The sequence below is a fragment of the Corythoichthys intestinalis genome, chromosome 17 (genome assembly GCF_030265065.1).
Source record: "Corythoichthys intestinalis isolate RoL2023-P3 chromosome 17, ASM3026506v1, whole genome shotgun sequence".
Taxonomy (NCBI): Eukaryota; Metazoa; Chordata; class Actinopteri; order Syngnathiformes; family Syngnathidae; genus Corythoichthys; species Corythoichthys intestinalis.
Window position 1 is genome coordinate 39,637,598 of NC_080411.1, and position 27,592 is coordinate 39,665,189.

At 38.7% G+C, this 27,592-nt stretch overlaps 1 protein-coding gene across 1 annotated transcript; it reads right to left on the reverse strand.

The window, feature by feature from the left end:
• Positions 1 to 12,711: 12,711 nt before the first annotated feature.
• Positions 12,712 to 14,274, reverse strand: LOC130905806 (uncharacterized). The gene is made up of 3 exons (XM_057819504.1): positions 14,157 to 14,274; positions 13,945 to 14,017; positions 12,712 to 13,601 (listed from the first exon to the last, which is right to left on the reverse strand). Exons 2-3 carry the CDS (start codon positions 14,002 to 14,004, stop codon positions 13,008 to 13,010), a joined length of 654 nt encoding a protein of 217 aa, XP_057675487.1. The 5' UTR covers positions 14,005 to 14,017; positions 14,157 to 14,274; the 3' UTR covers positions 12,712 to 13,007.
• Positions 14,275 to 27,592: the final 13,318 nt, after the last annotated feature.

Genomic DNA, 27,592 nt, shown 5'->3' on the forward strand with positions numbered 1-27,592 from the left:
AAAGGGGATCTGATCTTTGTCAAAATCACACAGATGAAAAACAGTGTCTGCTTTAACTAAAACCACCCAAACATTTATAGGTCATATAGATAGGTTTTCATATTTTAATGAGGATAGTATGCAAACAATGACAGAAGGGGGAAAAATAAGTGAACCATCACATTTAATATTTTGTGTCCCCCTTTTGGCAGCAACAACTTCAACCAGACGCTTTCTGTAGCTGTAGATCAGTCTGGCACATCAATCATGACTAATCTTGCGCCATTGTTCTCTACAAAACTGCTGTAGTTCAGTCGGATTCCTGGGATGTCTGGCATGAATCGCTGTCTTTAGGTCATGCTACACAATCTCAATGGGGTTCAAGTCTGGACTTTGACCTGGCCACTCCAGAACGTGTATTTTGTTCTTCTGAAACCATTCTGAAGTTGATTTACTTCTGTGTTTTGGATCATTGTCTTGTTGCAGCATCCATCCTCTTTTTAGCTTCAACTGTCTGACAGACGGCCTCAGGTTTTCCTGCAAAACATCCTGATAAACTTTTGAATTCCTTCTTCCATTAATGACTGCAAGCTGTCCAGGGCCTGAGGCAGCAAAACAGCCCTAAATCATGATACTCCCTCCACTATGCTTCATGGTGGGGATGAGGTGTTCATGTTGGTGAGCTGTTCCATTTTTCCTCCACACATGACGTTGCGTGTTCCTCCCAAACAATTCAACTTTGGTTTAATCAGTCCACAAAATATTTTGCCAAAGCCTCTGTGCCTTTTTGCGAACATTAAACGAGCAACAATGTTTTTTTAAGAGAGCAGTGGCTTCCTCTGTGGAGTCCTCCCATAAACACCATTGTTGGCCATAGTTTTACATATAGTTGATGTGCACACAGAGATACTGGACTGTGCCAGTGATTTCTGTAAACTTTAGCAGACACTCTAGGGTTCTTTTTTATTTTCATTTTAACAAAGATCCGATCACATTTGATAGTGATTTTATGCCGAAATGTGAGAAATTCCAAAAAGTTCAGATAGTTTTTCATACCACTGTATATTACATATTATTGTATAGACAAGTATCCGGGGTACTTCCGTTTTACTTCCGAATTTCTGCTCGCGAATTCCGTTTTACATTCCTCGAACCAAAACAACAGTGGAGATGGAGTGGCATTACTCATCAAAATCCCTCAAAAAAGATAATTAGGAAATGCCGCATCCATCTGCCATCATCAAGACATGGGAGAACAACATGAAGAAATGGCTAAGAGTCGCCACAACCAAAATAGTTTTGTATTTTATTGATTTAATGGCAGTAGATGGAAACGCAATCAGGGACCTGAAAATCTCCGAAGCATCCAGTTGAATGTGTCCTAATACATGAATATGGTAATTTTGTCTCATGAAGGCAGATGTGGAACCAAGACACTGCCACCACAAAGCAATAACAGGTACACTTATGTTCAATTTGACTGGAATTATGTGTGTTGCGTCACAGCTGAGACATCATTACCTTTGCATTATCTTTAACGATAAAGAAATGGAAAACAATTACTCGTGTATTACAAGTCATACGCGGGATTTTTACCCTAAATGCATAAATTCGAGTGTTATTGACATGTTTTTTGTTCGTTTGTTAACTGGTGGAAAATGCCGTGAGGCAAGGGAAGACAACTTGATGTGCCTCACAACAACACTTACATTGAATGACAAATAAACTTCATAATGTATTGACGGGAAACGAGGCATGGGGCCGATAAATAAGGGGCCTGCATTGTTGGCGTGGCCTTCAAAGCTGACCGGGTAGAATCACACAGAAAAGAGCTTTTTTCGTTGAAATCCCTGAAATCTTTATAGATATGGACGTAAAACAGTCTTGATTCTTGGTTAAAAGCAAAAAAAAAACAACAACAAAAAAAAAAACCTGCATTTAGCATATATTTAACATAACAATGTCAAAGTACAATGCTAGTCTGTTAATTAATGTAGCTAGCGCCCGCAGAGCATTTCTTGAATCGCCGAATTCTTTATAGATATGCAAGTAAAACAGTCTTGATTCTTGGTCAAAAGCAAGAAAAGGAAAGAAATTTTTGTGAATAAATGCTTAAATCTCTGAATTGTTTATAGATGTGGACGTAAAACGGTCTCGATTCTTGGTAAAAGCAAAAAAAAAAAAAAAAAAAAAGTGTAGTTAGCATTTATTTTACGTAAATATGTTGAAGAATGAAGCTAGTCTGTTACTCAATGAGGCGGCCTCCATATGTAAACAGTGCTTTTCCGGTCAAAATTATTGTGAATAAATTCTTAACTCCCTGAATTCTTTATAGATATGGACATAAAACAGTTTCGATTCTAGTTTAAAAGCAAAAAAAAAAAACAAACGTGCAGGTAACATTTATTTTACGCAACTATGTCGAAGAATGATGCTAGTCTCTTAGCTCTTTATTGTGATAAGGGGGCTGCCACAATGGCTTTTTCCGTTGAAAATTCTTGTGAATAAATACTTGAATCCCTTAATCCTTTATAGATATGGACGTAAAACAGTCTCGATTCTTTGTTAAAAGCAAAAAAAAAACCAAAAAACGTGAAGGTAGCATTTATTTTACGTAAATATTGCAAACTATGAAGCTAGTCTGAAAGGAAATTAGCAGCCGCTATATGTATACAAAGAGCTTTTTCCATTGAAAATTCTTGTGAATAAATGCTTAAATCCCTGAATTCTGTAAGTGAAAGAGTTTCGATTCTTGGTTAAAAGCAAAACAAAAAAAACAAAACGGCCAGTTTGCATTTACTTTACCTAAATATGTTGAAGAGTGATACTAGTCCGTAGCGGTTAATTTCTCCCACTGATTTTTTTTCACAACGTTTCAAAATGCATGCATGGTACGAAAAATATAATAATTACCTTGAATCCTAAAACAAATCACTCCCGAGACAATCCTTCCTGTTTGTATGCGGTGCAACTTTCGTAGTTTTTCATTCCTATAGAGCCTACCCACGTATCACGTGCTCGCTGTATGGTTCCGCCCACTTGTCCGTCAAAACATAGTGTTAACCTGTTACGGCTACGTACATTTCTCCTATTTACGGCGTGTTTTTCTGCTCCTTAACATTAATAATCAAAATGGTGAAGGCGTGTGTGGCTGTTGGTTGCACTAACAGAGAAGATGGAAGGAGAGACTTGAAGTTTTACCGTATTCCGAGGGATCCAAAGAGGAGAGCGAAATGGACGGCTGCAATTCGACGTGAAAACTGGACACCAAAAAATCACCACAGACTATGTAGTAGTCATTTTATATCCGGTAAGATGCATTTAATATATATTTAGAGGGTTTTGGCCTGACAACCACAATTAAGATCATTGCTAGGCTAATCGCCGACAACATACGACGTAGTACGACATAGTTTCAAATTCAAGATGTTTGTGACTTCCCTTTCTTCCACCATCGTTATTTTTTGAATAATATTTAGCTGGTACCAAGTGAAAGAAACTGGCCTCGTCTACGGGGCTGACAAATAACTACAATTAAGATCATTGCGAGGCTAATCGCCGACAACATACGACGTAGTACGACATAGTTTCAAATTCAAGATGTTTGTGACTTCCCTTTCTTCCACCATCGTTATTTTTTGAATAATATTTAGCTGGTACCAAGTGAAAGAAACTGGCCTCGTCTACGGGGCTGACAAATAACCACAATTAAGATCATTGCTAGGCTAATCGCCGACAACATACACGTATGTATGTAGTGAGAGTGCTATCGCTAAACCATATAAACATTAAAAGCCTTAACTCCATTGACAAACGACATGAAATACATTAGACTTGACAGTGGATGTTAGCAATAACAAAAGATTTTGAATTGAAAATTTCGTAACTCACCTTTCCAAGCACAAGATAGATTCCTGCCGAATTTTCGTGGACGAGGACCTGTTTCACCCAACCAGCAACGAAGTATTTATAAGCCTCCAAGCTCTTGAAGTTTTTCATATTTTCGTGAGAATAGGCTGATTTAGTGTGGACAAGATAATTGTAAATATCTGCGTAGCAGATGTCAGGCAGACAGGGCGAAGACAGTGGGTCGAAAAACATCGATTTGGGCATCAAATATGGATCTGGCGACTGTATAGAACGAAGCTTTTCCTCATAACGCCTTTTATGCAACAGATCCAGTGAGTTTGCGGCATCAGAAAGCACCGGGTCTTCCATGAAATGCATTTTAAATTCCGCCATCAATTGAAAACAATGCTAATACAGAGTCAAAATGACGGACAAGTGGGCGGAACCATACAGCGAGCACGTGGTACGTGGGTAGGCTCTATATCAGGCGTTGGATCACTGCATGTGTTGACTTTGCGACCAACTACGAATAACTGAAGCGAACAGTAGGGCGGCCCCCAACTTAAAGGCGTTACGCAGTGAAGGTGGAATCTGACCTGTCAATCATTATAAAGTCTATGCATGGACATACAGTATATCGAGACATTCTATCTTGATGATGGAAGGCTCGATTTATGCTCCACCTTCGTTAATATTTTTCCAATAATTTCATCAATTGTGATTTATTGACCTGTTTTGCACCTGCACCAATTGTTTTAAATTGAAGGAATTTGGCCGCGCCCCGGCCAAGCTGCGGAAACAGTGACAGCCGAACCAAATGGTGCTCCGCTGGCACCGCTCCCGCATGTTGGCCGGGAGGGGCCAAAATCCCGTGTGTTGACTCCTGTGTTAACCCTTTGTACTGACTCCATTTTGAAAGGTTTAAAGAAGGCTCACCGAAAACAGGTTGACAATTTATTCATCGACAATGGTCAAAAACAAGGCAAAACAGTCGACGGAGGACAATGTTGGATCGAGGGGCGGCAAAACAACGGCTACATAGAAATGTTCCTGAGAAGCGACAGTTGTTATCTAAATGTTCAGTAATTTGAAAGCTCTCGTGGGGGCGGGCCCTGGGCAGGAAGAAGGGTGTGAAGAAGGAAGAAGAAGGGTGTGTGTGGGATTATTGTCTTTTGTTGATTGGACAGGAGAATTTGGGAGTTACTGTTGTCCGGGCAACGAGGATGTGGATTCTGCCCCCTCAGCGTCAAAGGGGGCAGCTTAATATCGGGTGTTCTCCGATGCTACTTGTTTTAGGACAGAACGCCCTGCTCTTTGTCCTGGAGTGCCCGGGAGAACTGATTGCGAGAGTTGGTGCATCAATCTTGCGCATGACACACGCTGGGCTTCTGTGATAAGATGGCGTTGTTTTATGACGTCTTTTATTATCTCTATTCTGCTTCTTTTCATTAAACTATTGTATAAGTGCTATTTATTTTATATTAGGTGTTTTAGAATACTATAGTCCTACAGTAAATATGAGAAACAATACTATTCCCTGATTGATTATATTAAGTGCGTTAGAGTAATGCAAACAGTTATATGGTGTGTACAACAACAAATGGGATCATGTTGTCCAACAACTTTATTGCGATCAATATCTGCGATAAAAAAGAATGACAAACTATTTGTGTTTATATGTACATATGCGGTGAGCTCATAACTATAATCTGGCCCAAACTCAGTAAGGAGTCACTTGCCGGATCAGCAACCAGTTTTGAGCCAGAACTGGTCCAAAGTAGCAGACACGACATATTAAATTTGTAGTCCATTTTGTTCAATGTATCACACTGTAATGTATTTATACTGTAATAATTACAACACTTCTGTTTCATGCCATTTATTAATATTAACATATTAATCAACATACATACAACAACATACAACACAACAATATAACATTGTTTTTTCATACACACAAAATATTTTAACTGAATCAAGCAACTCAACATTAAAGATGATCCATTTTTAGACTATAAACAACATATTGTATTTGTTAAGGTTCTGGGGTCATGGGGAACCTAATTCACTGACGGTGAGAGGGAGTGGTAGATAGTGTCCGAAGAATCCGGTGGAGAGTTTGGTGATGGAACAGGTGAATGGGCAGGCAGGCGTTTTGCCAGGCAAGCAGTACAGGATCTAGGGGGGAAAACACAAAAATGAGCTCAGTATCAGGATTGCAAGATTCTTTGTTAGCTGAAAGTCACATACCTGTAGGTGAGTTGTTGATCTGGTGATGATGTGAGGCCAAGGACCAGTTTAAGTAAGCTGCGGACGATGATCAGCGGCACCTGGTCCCAGGCTCACCCATAATCAAAGCAACAATTAAGGCAAAACTGTCATAGTGCTGATCCAGGCCGCATCTGGCGCACTGACGTTAAGCGGGTGTTTGACCGCATCCGGTCTGCGTAACCTATCATTTGGACTGTCATAGTGCTGATCCGGGTTGCATCTGGCGCACTTACGTTAAGTGGGTGTGATTGCCATGCGGATCTGGCGAGCTGAGGCTGGATCTGGCATTCAGTCACCTGTTATTGGGGTATATATAGACACTTCCAGGAGTTCACACAACCTCACACAGCACAGGAAATCCTGGAGTCTCATCTACGTGGTGTTGAATCCATTTTTGGAGATTCCCTGGGTTCCTCTGGTTTGATGTAGCAGTTTAAAACTCTGTCTACTTCAACCGCAATTCATGGTGTTCCGTCTAAACCGGAAGTCCATAGCAGAAAATGTCACAGATGGCACCGCTCAATTTTCACTTAGGAAACTTGTCCATAGTACAGGCCAAAAATTCAGACACACCTTCTCATTTGTGCATTTTCTTTAATTTCATGAATTTTAACATTGTAAATTGTCACGGAAGGTGATAAAACTATGAATGAACAACAATGAAAACGTGAAATAACTAAAAACATGTATAATTTACTAGTATCTTTAAAGTAGCCACCCTTTGCTCTGATTACTTTGTTGCACACTATTGCCATTCTCTTGAGGAGCTTCAAGAGGGAGTCACCTAAAATGGTTATTGACTTCACAGGTATTCCTTTTCAGGGTTGATTAGTAGAATTTATATACATAGATATACGTATATATGTATGGCTGAAAACACAGCCAAGACTGAAAAAGCAGTTTCTGCTCTTGCACTCCTCTTTAAAAGAAACTGCTGTATTTAAAGCTAAAACAACTGTTGTGTTTGATAGAACAATATGTCTATATGCTGCCATAGCAGATTCATGATGTATTAAGCCCCCGAACTATTTTTATTTTGTCCGTTTTACCCTGGAAACCGCTGTTTATAGACGTCGCGCAACCGCTTTTGTTTCAACCCAGCCATAAAACGAAGGTAATTAATTATATTTATTATTCAAAATGTCTGTCATTTTTAGCTCAGAATCATTAATTGATGTCTAATATTTCGTTGTAAAAAAAAAAAAAAAAAAAAAAAAAAAAAAAAAAAAAACGATTTCAAAAAATTGTTCACTTGCATATTTTAAACTTTTAAACAAATTACGTCACAATGAAAAAAATGGTATCTGTAAAAAAGTCACGGACATCTACCTAATATCTATCGATTAATTTGATTTTTTTTTTTTATACTGTCGCATTTTCTCCGATATGTTACATGATAAATAAGGGATCCAAACAAAGAAAAATTGAAAAACAAAACGTTTAAAAGGGTAAATATATGAAAAATAAGATCTCGACCACTCCTTGATGTCTGCGATTTCTGAATCGTGACCGTTGTTATATTACCAAGTTTCACCCATAAAATCCCCAAAAATTCTAGCTGGGGCCATTCACGGCTGTGACTTGACACTCAGTGATATATGCTACTTGGAGTTATTGCCAACAAAGGGTACATAACAAAGTATTGAGATAAACTTTTGGTATTGACCAAATACTTATTTTCCACCATGATTTGCAAATAAATTCTTTAAAAATCAAACAATGTGATTTTCTGGTTTTTTTTTTTCACATTCTGTCTCTCATGGTTGAGGTTTACCCATGTTGACAATTACAGGCCTCTAATATTTTCAAGTGGGAGCTTGCACAATTAGTGGTTGACTAAATACAGCATATATATACCAAATATATATATAAATATTCCGTATATATGTAACCACAGAACACACTGAATCAATTCATTGGTAAATCACATGTCAAAAAATGCAACATGTAGGTTTAACATTCCTTTAAACTGAGCGTGTCAAACATTTGATTTTTTATTCAGACATCAAAATATCTGTCTGCTATCATATTGTGACCACAATGGAGGTGGAGGAGTTCCTGAATTTTGACATACTATTCTTAATCCAAGGAGTATAACATGACATCAGTCCACCCTTTTCAGCAATAACAGACTCATTTTATTCTGGGAAGGCTATCTACAAGGTTTAGGAGTGTCTTTGTGTGAATTTTTGATCATTACTGCTTTAGTGAGGATGATAAGCTTAGCTTTAGATTTCTTCTGAGATAAGGTATTTAAAGGGATCCTCGATCTTAAAGACATGTAATTCTTAAAAGATAAATGTTAATATAAGTAATAATGATTTGATATTAAAACCCCTCTTAATGTTTTCGTTTTAATAAAATTTGTAAAATTATTTTAACTGAGAGGTCGCCATTCTTGTTGACGTCGTAGTGCAGTGACGTCACATGGTGTGTCACTTGTTAACCATCCCAACATGTCATCGGTTCTGCCCTTCCAATTTGAACCAGAGCGGAAAAATGAAGAGCAGGACAGCACTGTCGGTCGTTCTCAAGACGAGCAGCAAAGGCAAAATGCAGAGCAAAAAATACCTGATGAGACAAGAGTTGGGCAAAACTTGTGGTGTACTTGTGGCAACTGCGTCTCAATACAACGGAGCGAGAGAGTGTATGGTGTTGAGAACTACGCTTTTTGTTAGCAGATCTTCAATGTGAGCTATTGCGAGATCAAACTTATTCCAATATTATTATGGAGATTGTTAGCATCCAAAGTTGTCGTGTGCTCTACATACAGTACAGGCCAAAAGCTCGAACACACCTTGTCATTCGTGCATTTTTATTTTCATGACTATTGACATTATAAACTCTCACTGAAGGTAAAAAAACTACGAATGCACACGTGAGGTAGTCAAGATCAAAATTCTGTCGTGTCTGACTGACTGTCCTCATTAAATTCGTCATTTGGCAGGAAAAAATCGTGGGATCAAGTGTCCTCCATGTCTTCTACATCTAACTCACGTTTAGCTACATAAGGGAGGTCCATATAAAGTGCTCGGCGCGCATCAGCTGGCCACTGTACCGCTGCATCGGACGTGTCTGGATCAGTTTGAGTGGCAGCATCGTTAATATTAGATGAATATTTAACAGACACACTAACTGCCAGATGAACTGACAGTAGAGGTAAATTATTAGCTTCCTCTGTGACTAGAGGTACGCCCGAAGGTTCGCCTACTGCTGTAGCGACAGGAGCGGCTTGCCTGCTTAAGGGAGCAGCCAGAGTTTGTTGTCTTTGGCGCTTTATTGCGTGCATTTCACTCACTATCCGAGCGCGTTGAGGTTTCTTGTGAGGGAAAATAGTTGGAACAGCATTTGATTTTAGTCTCCACTTATATCCAGCCGCTCGGGTGAGCTCTTTCATAAGTTGTCGTCGACTAAAAGCCTTGAACGTGGTAGGAGAAAAATGGTGAGAACAAAGCCTTGGGTCTTGGGAAGTTTTGTCAGTCTACAGGCATTTTCCCAAACCTTTCTCCTCTTCTTGTCAATAGGAAATCTGTGGAGACTCACATCACTCCCCTTGTTCCCATTTGACTGGAATTTGCATCCAAAAGCAGCACATTGTGGCATTTTACTTTGCGAGTTTAGGCAGCAATATACAGTTGTTGTACACAATTGGAAACGTCTCATTTACGTCATCACTCCGAGCCCGCAAAACATGGCGCCAACTATTGGTCAATATATGTACTAAATATTATAAAATATTGCCATAGATTTAACATTTTATGTTTTCTAACAACACATTTTAGCACAAGAGAACAATTGTGGTTTATTAGAGCCTATATGTCTTTAAAGTGCCTGTGACACGAAAAAGCATGTTTATTTCATAATGCACGCAGTATTTTATGCTCCTGAATGAAATGGACCGCTTGGATGTGTGAAGAAGCGATCGATACATTTATTCAATTTTTTGAACCCCGCGCTATGACACGACAGACTTCCACCTTCAGTCTGCATTGAGGAAGAGGGTGCTGTGACATGTACGGAGGAAGGAGTCCTCTTCACTATACAGCCATACTGTTGTATGAGAAGGACTAAGGATTCAGCTGATTTTGCGGATTAATACGTTTATTTTTCGCATCACGCCAGCCAAACGGCTGCAGAAAAATCTTGCTGTACGAGGGAAAGGCGTGTGCGCCTTTTTGGGGTTTCAAAAGGTTCCCATTCACCGGCTGATATTGGCCAAAACAAGCCTTACTACTGTGGGACCATGGGACTTACGAGGAAGTGAGTAAACATCGTGTTTTGTATTATGTCAAATACTGGGATGATTTTAATATGTAGGTGGCTTGCATTTTGTGGCTGACATGCTCCTTGTCCCCTCGGCCGACGACCGGCGGCTTGTCGCACATTCCCCCGCCGGGAGAGCACTATACTCGGCTTATTGCCTCTTCATGTGCCCGGTGTTCTGTCAAAATTTCCGACCGATCAGAATTTGCAACTTTGTGTTAAAAATAGCCCCGAATACAGCGATTACAAAGTAAACACTACTTTCTTTAAATAAAGGACTACTTACGTTTGATCATGGATGGGCATGTAAAAAGCTCTCCTCATACACATTAGCTGCACATGTTAGCTGCACAACAACTGCAGCCGCTCTCGTATGACTCTGGCTGTTTACGTCTTCGTCGTGTAGTAAAGCATTATTTTGCCATATTCGTGTTGACCATTTGGCAGCTACACGCTCCTCTAACGTCGGCCGGTTTGTTCAGCGGTCATTGTGCAGCTGCTTCCCCGGCGAGCTCTTCTGTCCGTAGTAGCAGGGGAAGGAGCTGTAAATTGCTCTCCGCTGGGCGGGTTGCTGATCGGGGAAGACAATCGACAAACCAGTCGTCAAGTGAAATGATCCGGGCTAGTTATGTGTGATTTTCCGCTTTGAAGACTTTGAAACAACACTCGGTTTGGGTTAGCATGTCGGCTAGCTGCCACGCCTCTTGGTTGGTTTACATTCTCTGAAGCCGGGGAAAGGATAAAACATAAGCCTGATTTAGGTGGCATAAAATATCGTTTGGGAGGTGCGACAGTAAAGGTGAAGTCGACAGTTTTGACCATTATGGAGTAATTTTGCCATGTCTTTCTGAATAAATGCATTTTTATTATTTCATATTCCATTTAGCACAAAACTGTTATTTGTCATGACCATGCCATTTATTTAGCTATTGGGGAAAAAACACTTGGATAAAAAGAATAGCCTGTAAAAATATTGGAGAGACTGAAACAAGGACATTTTGCGGCTTCCTTGGTCGCCTTTTCCTCGTTGTGAATAATTCCCCATCAATGGGCTGCATACTAAATCAGATGAAATCGTTACTCCGCTGACGTCATCCACCTGTTGGGGACGCTAGAGCCTCATAATGGTAGGCGTGGCGAGCCGGCAGATTAAAAGACTAATTTCTCGTCATCTGCGCTTTGCTAAATTGTTGTATATAGTCGAATCGTCTCAAAATATGATTCTAAGTCACATAATAATGATATTTAAGACTTTTTTTCTCCTGTCGTACGCACTTTAAGATCGAGGATCTCTTTAAGGTCGATCCACATCGGAGGTATTGAATTGGTCAAAAATCTCTTGGTTTGCTGAAGTACGAAAATTTGATTTCACTGGTTTTAAGGGGCAAATATTCTGTAGTTCTTCCTATTCAATATGACTACAAAAAACAGTCTGTTAGCCCCTAATGCACACAGTTTTGGCTTTTAATCTTTACACGTCACTCATTTAACTCAATGGCACTGAAAAATGAGCATTGACATCAAGTCCTCCCAGTTTAAATGAATTGGACATTTATATATGTCAATAGCATGCAATGAGTTAAATACTATGCGGGGAAAAAACACTTAGTGTTACTTGGGGCCGTACGCAGTGTTTATTCTGTTGTTATAAATTTCAAAATCATTATTTTAGCTTTTATTAAAATTGTGATGATTAAGAATTAAAACAAACAATCTAATTGCTAATATTTACTTTTTTTAACGATCAAAAATTGTGAATTGTGCTATAAAGGGTTGAAGGTGTTAAGAGCCACATCTAAATGCCCAAAAGTAGTCACCTGCTCTATAAAGGGTTAATACATGGAATAGAAAGTTTGGTGTTGTAGAACTTGGCTTGCCTTGCATGATAGTGCTGTTGCTAGACAGTGCTTCTGTATCTTTGCCAAGTCGAGCTGAGGTGGGACTGTTACAGTATATGATGGGTTAGCTGAAGTGCAGAACGACATTTTTTCAGTTGTATTGAGTTCATTTTGCCTACATTATAGATTAGTCGATTTTTTTCTTTTATCCCAGACAATAGTAGGTGATTTAATTACCTGACATTTTTTCAGATCTAGGTGCAGGAACAAGTACATGTCATTTCCCCTAGATGGCGTTAGAAACGTACTGATTTACAACTAACTGGAAAACTACTTTAATGCAGTACACTCTCAAGTAACTGTTTAAACCCTCCCTTGTTATTTTGCACATCCAAAACTTTAGTTTTATAAGTCATAATTATGTTGTGCAAATGTGCCTGAGACAATTTGCTACCTTTTTAGCTCACCACATGCATTGAGTAAGAGACAAAATGACAAAATGAACTTTCTGATATCTTTTTTAATTTTTTTTTTTGTTGAACGTGAATTATATATATTGGTTATTAAAAGTACAGTATAGATGTACATCTTATGATCAACAGCTGGGGGGGGAAATCAAGTGCATTTTAGTGATCAGCGCAGTTTTCATTAACAGTTCTGAGGTTTTCAAATAAATACAATATTAAGTTAATATCATTATTCCGATCAGTTAGAAATAGAGTCTAGATACAATGATTCTCATTAAATTCAAGCCCACAGTCACCACATTTCTAGCAGAGTTTTCCATATCTGTTGGTGTGCTCTGTGTTAGTTATCTCCTCTTCTTTCACTCTCAGTGGAGACTTCATGGCTTACATCTCCTGCAGGTGTGGTCGTCCCTCTCTCATTTGGGCCTGGGGTGGCAGGTTTTGGCGTGGGGGTGTTTCTGCCCTCTGTGGTTGTCATTGTAGGATCTGTGAAAGGAACTTCCTCAGAGGATTCCTGAGAGGACTCATCGGAAGACTCCTGAGAGGACTCCTCAGAAGACTCCAGAGAGGACTCCTCGGAAGACTCCTGAGATGATTCCTCTGAGGACTCCTCAAGTGATTCCTGGGAAAATTCATCAGAGGATTCCTCCAGAGACTCTTCAGAGGATTCATCAAACAACAGCTCAGAAGGTTTGGAAGGTGTTTCCTCAGAAGATTCTTCTGATGACTCTTCGGAATCGTCGATCAACTCCTCTTTGGACAAAACTCTAAAGGACTTCTCAGAAGACTCACTTTCAGAGATGTCTCTGGATTCAGATGATTTATGTGATTGAGCTGAGTCTGACTCAGGAGGAAGTAGCACGTCCCAATCCAGTGATCCTTGTTGCTGGCTGGTTTCTGTGATGTCAGCATCCTGATGCCCAGTCTCCTCAACCTTTAGAATAATTATCAGAGGGAAGACTTAATGACTTTGACAAACAGCTTCTCTTAGGACATGGAGTCAAATTACATATAAATTTCCATTTTTTAAAGACCATGTCACCACACATATATACGAATAAAATTTATTATAAGTGTGATGGTTATATTTTCAACATAGATGCTCCCATAAATTATTAAATTGTTATTGAACCGTGCAGTTTACACACACACACATTTCTAATTGAAACATTGATATCAACTAGCAGTAACAAACTGCATTCCTTGTCTTGAAAACAAGACAAAAAAGATCTTTAAAGAGATTGTGTCATGATGAAAAGAAAGAAAGTAAGTCTTACGGGTCTGGCAGATGCTGCAACAAGAAGCACTAAGATGAGTGAAAGCACTGGAGGAGCCATCTTTAATTAATTCCTGCAAATAAAAATGGTATAAAACTTGAGTACTAAATATGAAGGAAAAGCCTTCATCAAATAAATGCCACAGGAAAAATAAAAATAAAAATAAGTCACTCTAGGTATTTTAACAACAAAAGAATGATTCAAAGATTTACCTCTCTTTTCTTATGACAACGGAACAGTCACCTGGAGCTTTCTTTTTTCCAATTTTTGCCTAGAACATCTGTGCTGAGTTCAAAAAGATGTGAGAGTGTCATTTGGGATGATCTGATGCTTAAGTATGCTATGCAGAGAAGCTGGGCAGGGCTTTTGTGGGGCTGGAGGAGAGGATTGAGTAATAGTAGGTTGACCTGCAGTGGAGGAGCAAGAAAGACCAGATTACATAAATTGTGTGTTAATTCACTTTTGAGTATAGTAAACAGTATTACAATTTTTTAGTAATTTTATGAGAAACTTCTGAATAATGAACACTCATCAATGGATAAGAAACACATTTTAGCTCTCTTTAGCTTTTTTTTAATGTCCTCTTTATATACAGTGTGTAGGCATGATGTGCTGTGTACTGTAAATCAGTGGTCCCTAACTACCGGGCCGGGGAGTGGTACCGGTCCGTGGCGTGTATGCTACTGGGCCGCACAGAAACAATAGATAATTTATTAATGATACTTTCTGGCCGTTCCCTCTTGACACAGCAATATGCCTGCCTACTCTATTGACTAATCCGAGTAGAGATATGTGGATGTCGCCCTCTAGTGGTGGCCGCCATTACTGGGGTGTTTACACACCTCAGTGGCAGCCAAGTGTCAGTCATGTCACAGGAGGGGGGCATGGAGGACCCAAATGCAGGGAAACAAGGAGGCAAAAAACGGAAAGACAAGGCAGGGAGGCGGTGAACTCAAGAAATGTTTTAATGATAACTAACAAAAACACAAAGTACAAACAAAAAGACTGGTGATCAAAAAGGCAAGTTTCAAACAAAACTCAAGAGTACTAACGAAAACTGTGTATCGAGGGCAGGACAGGATAGCGACATCGACTCTTGGATAGACAATGACCCAAAAAGAACAAACAGGACATCGGGAACTTAAATACAGACGAGTCAATGAGGCACATGTGGGTGACACAAGAGGCAGCGGATTGTTCAACACAGTAGGAGTAAGTAACTCAAGCAACTTAAGCAAATCAATGGGTATTGACATGGGCATGAAACACTTGGGCACAAACTGAACAGAACTTAACACAAGCCATGACAAGTCGATCGAAACTGTAACATTAGCTCCCTTCTGATGGCTGTGTGCTTTTTTCTATATGTGCGCTTGTCCCAGATAAAAACGTATGATTTGGCGCCTAAATTTTTTTTGTAAGATATTAAGCCCACACGCGAGCACAGATGACTGAAAAACAGACATCTTTGGACAGCTTTTTATGGAGAAAAGCCCACCTGACGAGTAATAAGAGAAGCCTACATTTTTTCCCTTATTCTACATAGTGACTTTATTTTTGCCAGACATGCTAACAGTTTCACCAATGAGATGTCGCAACAATAAACAAATTATACCATTAAGAGGCAACATTGTTTTTTCTCCTCTAGAGGCCACTCATGCCCTTTGGACGGGTAATCAGTCATAGTGTCCTGGTCTAAATTTGATGATTTTTGTGTCATCTTTTTGGCATAATACGGTCATGTAATAGGCCTAAGCAGGGGTTCCCAACCATCGGGCCGGGGACCGGTACCAGAGAAAAAAATAAATAATTTGTTAACGACTGTAATATGGCTTGTGAATCTTGACTAATCTGAGTACAGATTGGAGTATGTTGCCCTCTAGTGGTTGGCCGCCATTACTGGGGTGTTTGCACATCTATAGCAACCCAGCGTCAGTCAATGTAAACAGTAACGTTTGCTGCTGTTGGTTATGTGCTGCGGGCAGGGACGTCTTTGGACAGTTTTATTTTTTTTACTGGGAAAAGGCCACCTGCTGAAATAGAAAATGAGTCTACAACTAAGTGAAGAAACCTTTCACGATTGGAAAACAACTTACCATGCCTGCGACCAAGGATATTTTCCGTCAGGTTTTAGGGAAAAAAAAAAGTATATTCAGCGTCTGGTGAATCACATTTTCCCTGCACTTTACATTTGTTTTTAGCCCTGTCATGTTATTTTATATTTTCTGTATTTTTCTGCCACACATTGAGAGTCTGTGGAAAAAAAGGCACACATCACACCGGTCGGTAGTGCAAAAAAAGGTTTGGGACCACTGCTGTAAATTACTGTATAGGAGGACATATCTAAAAATACACCTAGTTAGAATTGTCAACAAATAGCTAAATTCTAGTTTTCTGTTACCTGGACTTTATGGTGAAAGGTTTAAAAAGTACTTAATTAAAATTGAAAATGATTCACTGAAAGGCTGTGGTAAAATATTTTGTTCTTCCTATTTATAAATGTTATGAAAAGAAACCTAATCTCAATATCTTTAAACTGGTTTAGCAGTATTCAAAGTACTTTGGTGTTTCCATATTTAACTTGCATCCACTATTATATAAGCGCCACTGTCAATTTTTACATCATATTAAAAGCATAACCTAATGCCGTTATCATCAAACATTACAAGTCGTATACTGTATGTATCCCTTCTAGGCATATGGCTTATATTAAATACAGGAATAGTATTCAGAAACTAATGTGTGTCTTCTTTTCTGTCATGCAGATATTCCATAAGGAAAGAATCTAGAAAAAAAAGATAGCAGTGGGTGTTTGGCAATAGATGACAGTCAAGATTTTAGTGTTTTTGGCTCGACTGATCTGATAACTGTGAAGTTTGTCATGGCGACGATGTGACTGAGGTACTGTATGAAAAGTCGTTTTTGATGAAATGAATTTATTCATCATTTAGGCAGACTAAGTGGCAGCCTGTGGAATTTTACAGTAGAGTAAGAGTTTGATGTGTGTGTGTACGTGTATGTCTGTGTGACACAACTGTGTTACTTCAATAGTGAAGTCACTCCTGAAATGTTTCTCTTCCTGTTACTTCACCGTGAATTAGAGGATGTGCCATTAAAGATCAAGAAACACAGATTTGTATACTAACATTAGCAAACTGCTAAAAGTGTTCATGTCTTATGATGGTCAGGATCGCAGCAGTAAGGTCTGCTTCGCCTCCAAATTTAGAAAGTCTTGGTTAAACAAGAGCCTAATGCACTAATTCAATGAAGTCCAATGATTTTTGACTCACCTATTAAACTTTAACTTGTCAGGTATTTTATACGGGGCCTATGATGACATTAACTTTTAGTACACAAAGAAGAGGATGACTAAGCAAAAATACTGTACATTATGGACTATAAGGCTCACCTGACTATAAGCCACACACATTAAATTTAACAAGAAAACAGTACAGGTAGTTGGTAGTAATTACGAACGAGTTCCATTCCTGCACTGGCGATGTAACACGAATTTCCACGTAAAGTGGAATTAACCCTTTAAATACCGCTAAATACCCCCTTAATCTCAAAATAACGATCTAAAAACATGTAATTTACATCATTGTGCTGTGTGTTTGTTAAGAGGTTGGAGCTAAGTCCTAGATAGACAGCGAGCTACGCTCCCAAATGACGACGTCAGACATCCGTGTGGGCTAAAAACGCTTCTGTTTATCACAGCATATCCATAACTGTCTATACATTTCAAATTTCAAGCAAGATTTGCTTTTTATTCATAATTTTATTTCCATTTTCAATTGTCTTAGATTTAACTTTCTTTTGATTGGCTGTGATTTTTATGAATCATTTTATCTTCTGTTTGTGGATTTTCATGTGATGTAAAGCACTTTGATTTGCTTTGTGTTGAATTGTGCTATACAAATAAATTTGCCTTGCCTTATCTAAAATTAAATGTTTCTTTTGTGTTTGAACTCTTTCAGTGCCATAGACCATGATAAAAGTCCAATCAGTTACGTGAAACATTTTTTAAATTTTACATGATGATGTGTATATTAGAACACAACTGTTCTTTTTTTTTTTTTTTTTTTGTTAAAAGCTTGTGTCCTTAGCTGTTTGCCATCCTGTCATCATCAAACAAGAAAAGGCTAAATTGTACTATCCACAAAATTGATGTTATTACGTGCAAAAAGCAAATTAGGTTATTTACACATATTACTGTAATCATTATTTCCACACAGACATCATGTACACACCAGGTTCTGACACTCTCACCCACCAAAAAAAGCCCAACACTTCCTCTTGTCTTGCCTCAAAAACCTTGTTTCACGCATCACACTTCCTGTTACAAGTGTCAGTTATGAGTCATTATTATGTCGGCCCAAGTGTGAAAATTTCAATTCGGCTAAACTTGCAAAACCACAAAACAGCGGTATGTGCTGTATGTGGAAGGTTTTGGGAGGAGTTAAGTAACCTTATCTGTCACTTAAAATTATTAGCTGCCATTGACAATGATAGAATCCAGACTGAGTGGGATTTTGATGTATTAATAAATATTAAGAATTAATCATAGAAATTTAACATTCTCCTATTATTCCATCCGATTATCATAAAATTCTTTCGATGAAATTAATTTTAACTACCGGTAATTGGCTGCCATTGACGGTAATAGACATCCAATCCAGTATGACTGCGAGTTCTGTGAAAATCTCAATATGACTAAAGGTGCATAACCACGAAACAGTGGTATGTGTTGTATGTGGGACTTTTGGGGAGAGTTTAGTAACCTTATCTGGCGCTTAAAATTAACAGCTGCCATTGACGGTGAGAGAATCCAGTATGACTGGGGGTTTTTTTTCTTCCTTGTATTACGAAATATTAGGAATTAATCATAGGAATGTTACCATTCGGCTTATTATCCTATCGTATTATGATAAAAGTCTCTATATAGACTTAATTAGATTTTTAACTCATTATCTGCCATTGACGGTAATAGACATCCAATCCACTATGACTGCGGGTTATTTATTCATTTATGTATATTTTTTGCATTAAGAACTATCAACACAAAATTCTAGAAATATTACCATTATTCTTATGTATATCATAAATTTTTCTGGTCAAAATAAATGTTATTTTTTAACTGATTGTCTCCCATTAACGGTGAAAGATGTCCAATCCATTTTGAATTTTTTTCTTTTTTTTGTTGTTTTTTTTATTTTAAATAACAAAGGACATACTGTGAATCAAGGTTGTAGGTTTGGTCTCAACATTGGTAGGGACAGTAAAACAGCATAACCTTAATGTATACTTTTTGCTGGGGAGGGGACATAATAAGACCAAAAAGATTGGTTGAACAGGGATCTGGGCTACATTTCTAATAAATATAAACTTACATAATTTCTAGGCTGAATGATCAATGCAAAATAAATCTGTATTGACGTATACTAACTTTCACCGGTCCTCAAGCACCCGCTGTGGGTCCTGGTTTTTGTTCCAACCGATCGAGTACCAACAGTTTAACGAATGAAGTTTCGACTAAAGCAAGCAGCACCTGACTGCAATCAACTGATTACACTTGTAAGACACCAGCGTGGTGCAAAAGTGTTAGTCTTGTTTTGTTGGAATGAAATCCTGCGCCCACTGCGGCCCTATGTGAAATAGTTTGATGACAACTGGTTTAGGTGATACGCAGTTCGACTCAAACCTTTGTTTTCAAAAACTACTACAGATACATTTTGAAAACTTCCAGAATAAATGTCTGGATTTCTTTAGCAAATTTAAATTGCAATATTGAACATAAATTATATTCACATGCACAATTAATACAAACTTGTTAATAATCTCTTGACTATCCAGGAATGCAAAAAATAAACATTTGTCTTTGTACAACTCAACATTGTCTGTATAGATAAAAAAATTTAATTATTACTGAAAAAACTTCCATAGACTTCATAATATATTGACGGGACACAGGGCATGGGGCCGAATAATAGGGGGCCTATCTCCGTCAAAGCTGACCGAGTGGAAACATAGACAAAGAGCTTTTTACAATGAACATTCGTGTGAATAAATGCTTAAATCCCTGAATTCATTATAGATATGGATGTAAAACAGTCTCGATTCTTAGTTAAAAGCAAAAACAAAAAACAAAAAAATGGGCAGTTAGTATTTATTTTACGTAAATATGTCAAATGTGCTGCTAGTCTTTAAGCCACTGTGGCACCGCCTTATCACCAAAAAGAGCTTTTTACGTCGAAAATTTGTTTGAATAAATGCTTAAATCCCTGAATCCTTTATAGATATAAATGTAAAAGTCTCGATTCTTGGTTAAAAGCAAAAAAAAAAAAAAAAAAAAGGGCAGTTAGCATTTCTTTTACGTAAATATTACGAATTATGACACCAATGCCGTAGCGTTTTTGTTTTTTTTCACAACTTTTCAAAATGCATGCATGGTACAAAAAATAATAATCATTACCTTGAATCCTCAAACAAATCACTCCCGAGGCAATCTTTTCTGTTTGTATGCAGTACTGCTTTCATACTTTTTCAACCTAAATCAAGCGTTCGATCGCTGCATGTGTCTATGGATAACTGCGACCAACTTGTTGACCGACTGAAGCAGAGTGTGGGAGGGCCCCTACTTCAAGGCATGGTGCAGTGTCTGGGGAAGGTGTCCCATCAATATCATTATGAAGTCTATGAAATAATAAAAGTAAATAAAAATAGAGCTTCCTTCATGTAATACACTACTGCAGTGGTTTCCAAACTATTCCACATAGGGCTGCAGTGGGTAAAGGATTTCACGCCAACAAAACAAGACCACGTCTTTTTACTAATCTGGTGTTTTATAAGTGTAATCAGTTCACTGCAGTCAGGTGCTGATGGTTTTAGTAGAAACCTCATTGGTTAAAAGGTCTGTGCTTGATTGGAATAAACAAAAACCAGGACCCAAAGCGGCCCTCGAGGACCGGTTTGGAGACCCATGCACTACTGCTTTTGTCCACAAGCACAGCCAAACTAAACAAAAAAAAATAAAAGATCCTTTGGGTTGCTTTAAGACAACATGAATAAAACAAAAATGAAAATGGGGAGGAGAGGATAAACCTCGGTTTACAACATTTCTCACAGTTTAATTAACGGTAACAGTAGAAAACACATTGTTACGTCCCACAGACGGCTCGCTAAGGACGTAGCATAAAACAAGCCATACAAATTTACAAGTGGACACAAATTTATTTACAATAATCAAACTCGCAATGAATACTGTATATACAGAATGCCGAAGAAGCGTGACTTCAGGGTAAGACCAGGCCAAAACATCAAACAAAAGGAACTACCGTAATTTCCAGACTATAAGCCGCTACTTTTTCCCCTAATTTTGGGTCCTGCGGCGTGTGCAATGATGCGGCCAATTTGTGTATTTTTCTGACGACCGCCAGGGGCGCTCGAGCATGGAATGTGCAAGTGAGACACGTGGAATATATGTGTCGAGGAAGACGCTAGTTTGCACTACTACCGGTAGTTTAACTTTGTGCGTTGTGCATGAATAGAGGTGGCGGACCCTCGTCTTTGTGCATGAGAAGACTTGGCAGACCTGCATCATGGAAAATGCTAGAAGAAATTAAATTGGCCATCTGAGTTGTATGGGAAGCTTTGATGATGAGCGGCGAGAGATCGTTTGCCAAGACTCACCGCATGCGAAGAGCAGCTTTTGCACAGGTTTGCCGGGGGAGCCTGGCAGCGTGAAGCGCTGTGAAAGAGTCCGCCATCACCAACGGGTTTCGAGAGGCAAGTCGGCTGCGTGACGAGGCGAGGAGGACGGCACAGGCTGGGAGTGAATATGCCTCATTATGGGAGACATTGAAGGCGACAGTAGGTGTGTGGCGAAGTGCATCAGAGCGTCTTCATATCCGACACTGAGGGTGAAGACTTCCATAGTTTGAATGCACAGGAGGAAGATGAAGATTGCTAACAAAGACTTTTATGTTTTTATTAACCAGCACAATTAGTGCTGCGCGGCCATGCTGATGCTATGTAACTTCCGTGCCGCTGCTATATAACTGCCGTGTTTGCCGGCGCTGTTTGAAACGAAAAGTTAAGGTGTGTTATTAAAAGTTTGAAAACTGTATTTCTTTGTCAATGTCTCTAGTTACTAAGTGCGCACACGCGGCTTATAGGCAGGAGAGGCTTATGTATGTACAAAATGGTTTTTCCTTTAAAAATGTACTGGGTACAGGGGCGCCCAATAGTCCAGAAATTACGGTACATTTAAACCCCACCCGTTAACTAAACCCTGATCATGTAAAAGGAACAAAGAAAAGACAGCCACTAACCTAACTTACTACGCTATACAAAACGGAAAAACGGGTTGAACAGAAATGGCGACTTACCCCTACTTGCTTCAGTGCTCTTATTTACAGTGGTGAACAAAAAAGATCCAATAACGAATAAACACAAAAGACCTCACCGAAAAAGCGGGAGTGTATCAAACTAGCGATCAAATGCCAACGAGAGTGAATGGCGAGCAAATAGCTGGCCAGGAGGACCGCGGCAGAATGCTGTCAAATGCGACCTCGCAGAGCATTGACATCTGCAGGTAATGAAGCTTGGCGCCTTTTTCGTGGCCAATCAGCGGTGGCAACGTCGTTGGTCCGTCCGGCGTCGATCAGCTCGATCAGCTGTCGTCACAGTGGGAGGGGAAGCAGCCAGCTGGTGGAGGCGACGATCATCTGACTGGAAGTCTCATAAAATTAACTATTAAATGGCCAGGGGCCGTCACACACATACAGGAGGACACTTCTCTAAGTAGCTTTCTACCCGACTTTGGCAGGTTAGCAAATTCACACAGTTTAATGTTATGCTAACTCTGATGCAGGTCGGTCTTTCAGTAGCAAAATTAGTGGTGTGTTCCCAACCTCAACAACATTGACGTCTTTTCACATTACTTACCGTGGCTGCTGCTGCTGCTGCCCGGGGAAAAAATTCTTATAATCCACCTCTTCGACATGTTTTCGACATGTTGTTTTTCTGTTGGGGCTGTGAGTGCATGGGGTTTTGGGGGGGCTGGGTTGGTGAAGTCATCATCCAATTATACTGTACGTACAATTGAGTGGGAAACTGGCCCATTCAGCAAGTGAAAATGGGTAAACGTCTGAAAATGATGAAAAGAATTCACTTAAAAATGGTCGGGTCAATTCTATTCCTACAACAAATGGGAAGACAATCTAAGTTACCTATAAAATTGAACTCATTATAGAATCTGAATAAGGTTGCTTAAAAGTTGGTGGGGATAATTTGAGCATCCGTAAAAGTTGGTAGTGTTATGTCCCTACCGCCCCTATGCAAACCTTTGCCCTTGCTGTGAATACCCTGCATATACCTGGCAGTGAAAGAATTAATACATCAATCGCATTGCAAGTTATAATGCTTGCTATTAGTATTTGTGGATGAAAACCAGAAAATGGGCTTGAATGGAAAAGGATGAAGCAGTGTGACGATCCCTAACAGTACATTACTACTAACTATTGATAATAACAAATGTGTGTGTATCGAACTAAAGCCCTTTACATCAATGAATGTCTGCTGTCATATGACAAGTAGTTAAGAGAGTAAAAGGGTGGCGACACCTGGCCCGCAGCATTAAAGTTGATGATTAGTGACATCTAGTGGTAGTATAAAATACACTCTACAGCGCATGGACAATATTACACTGTTAATATATATATAATATTAATATGATAAGTGAAACTAACTGTTACTTTCTAGTTACAGTTAGTTCCCTCTTATTTCCTTGGTTTAGTTGTATGCCCTTCTTTTGTGTTTAAAAGCATAACAATTCAGTTTTAACAAATGAATGAAAAGAAAGTACATATACTGTATATATTTTCTAACACAAAAAAGAAATATTTAGAAAATGACCAATCAAAGAATAGATAGCATGCACATTTGGGATGGGATGATGGGATTTTAAGAAACGTGTAGTACATTGGTACAAAATGTGCCATGGATCCATTTGTTAATAATTCAAATCCAGTCTAAATGATTCATCAACACTCAAACACTGAGAATATAAGTGTTTATTCTTTTCATGACTAAAGATGAAATGCCGTTGAATGGGTTTCAGATTATTCTGCTAATCAATATATGTAGCTCAATCGTAAAGAGACGTTTCCCCTGAAAAGTTTATTTTAGCATTATCATCAGCAACATGATATTACATTCATTTCTAGTTGAAGAAAGGTAGAATTTGTTGTAACGGACTCACTCTCTCACTTTTTCTGTTCATTTTGGAAAAACACATGAATATAAATTACAGTCATCTTGAGACATCACAGCTCCCGCTGGCACAAGCTGAAATGACAAGCACATCCTTTAAGGATTTGAACTCAATCAAAGGTGATTCAGAAGGCCATATCAGTGCTGACGAGCTGGCTTCTCAAGTCCTCTCTTCCTCCTCCTGCTGATTGCAGCTATCAGCGTCTGTGTGGGCAAGACGTTGCCTGATAACGCTCGTCATTCAATTGGGTGTACTTTCCACATGGACTACGAGCTGTGATGACCCTCAATAGGTGTCATTGCACATTGCTGTGAGGTTTGAGTACATATTGGTTTAGGCATTGTAGTGTATTGTAGCGCCTGTTTGTATTGATTTTTTTTTTTTTTATAGCGTGCCTCAATTTCCCCTTCATAATATATTAGGGCTGCAGCTATCGAATATTTTAGTAATCGAGTATTCTACTGAAAAGTCCATCGATTAATCGAGTAATCGGATAAAACATACATATATATTAGGCCTGTCAACAATAACGCGTTAACGACCATGATTAATCTGGAAATATTAACGCATTAAAAAAAAAAAAAATAACGCAATTTACCGCTCACACTAAATTTGGCCTCCCGTAGTCCCACACGCTGATGTTTACATTCTCCGCACGACAATGCAGAACAAAATGCAGCCACCCACGATGAGTGAGGATGATGACCCAGGACTGCTTCATGGCAAATTCCGTTTTAAAAAGCTGCCTAATGGAAATCTGGATAAAACCAAAGTTGTGTGCACATACTGCTGTAATGAACTGTCCTTCGATCGAAGCTTAACCAGCCTAAAGTACCACCTTCGGGCAAAGCATATCTCTGCTAGTGTTAGCAATGACGGTAACACTGCGGGAGCAAGCCGCACAGTCATCAAGCTACACTGGCAGCATGCGGACTCAGACTTGTCAACAAAAAGACAACAAGTAGGTTGATTACTGCTATCGCTACTTGGGTAGCCAGAGACTGTCGAGTGTAGACCTGTTATCATAGTCGAAGACGAGGGCCTTGAAAATCAAATGACAACAAACAAACAACAACAATAACAACCAATGACAAACCACTAGACAGCTACAAGGCAGTGCCAGCATCGACTTATGTCCACTACAGTGATTATCTGCACACAGTGGTGCCCACAGTAAGCTGGCCCGCCTTGCAAAAAAAAGTATCTGGTCACACCTGCCACAACCGTTCCTTGCGAGAGACTGTTTTCTTTGACAGGGCACATTGTTCAAAAGAAAAGGTCTGCTCTGTTATCTGAAAATGTCAACAAGCTAGTTTGCCTGAGCAGTTGGTTAAAATAATATAGAGTATGACTGGCTAACTTAAGCAGTGTTTCTAAACACTTTGACACACAGTTTAGTGTAATGTTTTTCAGTTAAGTATGTGAAAATTTACAGTTTATTTTTTTATATCTCACACAGCTTTCAGGCCATTTAATGTAAAACTGCAAATGCTGCATTTATTTGCGTGAAATGTTCAATTTAACAGACTAGTTGTTTACACATTTTTTGAAACACTAGCTATTGTTACTGTATTGTGCTTGTCTGCTCTTTAAATTGTTAGTTAATTTTGGGTAATATGCCAAACGGTACTTGAGCCACATTGTTAGTCTGAGGCACCTTAATCTGTTAAAGCTCTTTGCTGTATAATACAGACAATTTATTTTATTTTTTATTTTATACAAGCTGAGTTGTTAAATAAAATTTTAAAACTCTGTTTGGTCAAGTATTAATTCATTCACACATCATCCATTTCATCTTAAAACAAATTTTAAGTCAATTATAGTATTTTCCTTTTTTTTTTTTTCCTGAAGACCAACTTTATTCATCCCGAGGGAAATGTGATTAATCATGATTAATCACATAGTTGACATATGATTAACTAGATTACATTTTTAAATTGTTTGACAGCACTAATATATATATTTTACATAATGAGCAATTATGAATATACATGAGAAAACAAGACATTTCACCTATTATTGAACCATTTTTAGACAATTAATGTCTTTAGTTTAGATGTGCATGTTGAAAACTTGTTGAAAACAACAATTGCATCTCAATATGTACAGTATATACCTAAAAATGTCATTTCGCTTGACAACACACATAATTTAAAAGTTAGGTTAGGTGCTTTTCCAACGCGTTTCAATTGAATTTCCATTTGTGTCAAGCTATTTTTAAGTTCTTACCTAAAAATGTCATTTCGCTTGATAACACACATAACTTAAAAGTTAGGTTAGGTGCTTTTCCAATTTCAATTGAGTTTCCATTTGTGTCAAGCTATTTTTAAGTTTTAGTAAAGTTTTAAGTTAGTTTAAATTGTAAGTCCTGATAAGATTTTTAGTTTTTGCAGTATTCAAAATAAATGTATGATCAGATCTAGTTTTTGTTGTACTCAAAGAATAAATACAGGTTTCCAGCTATTTTGAATAAACATTGACAGACGTGCACATATTTTAGCATCTATCAACAAGGACAACACCAACTTGGTGTTAGTACACACTCAGCAGGAAAACAGAACATTATTTTCAATTAATTATACCCACCTTGAAGCCACAATCTGTAGGTTGAAAAAGTTGGCCTGAGAGTTTAAGAGGACGCTCACTGTTAGCATTAACCTAATGCCAACACGAATGCGAATGCTATGCTAAAGCTACGAGTTACATTTAGTGTATGATAATCACTTAGCATTGCATATTCTCTCTGGCAAAGAAAACAAACCTTACCATGTGTGCTAGCCTGCATTGAGACTGGAGACGACACACTGCTACGATGCACGCTAACTACACATAAATTGTCACACATTGTGAACATGTGACGGAAACTATTGCACATTTTCGTCTCATTCTTGTCCTGTCAGACTAACTAGCATTAGGCTTGTTATGTTTTAATCTCCCAGCACAAACTTTTCGCTCATTATCGTCTCGTCATCATCATGAAAATAGTGTTCCTTGACGAAATATTTTCATTGTTGTCATCGTTGCCGAAAACAACACTGCAATATGGAAGTAAAATGACATCATCAGTATTAGGGAGTACTAAGAAATAATGTGCTGCTGCTGGGATAGTATGTACTTTTCGGGATCTAGTTTCCAACAGCTGGTCGCCCTACCCAAGATGGCCGCCAGCTACCCACACCGCGGTAAAAATTGAGCACCTTTCGCCCTTTCTAAGATGATGATGGACAGCCAATTGTGTGGCGTCCAATCATCCTTCTCTTGTGTTGTATTTCAATTGGTTTATCAGTGGTAGATGTCCAATCTATTTGAAGTAGAAGGTTGGCAGCGATTGAACATTCTTTTTTTTTTCTCTAATGTATGGTGGTATCGGCGACC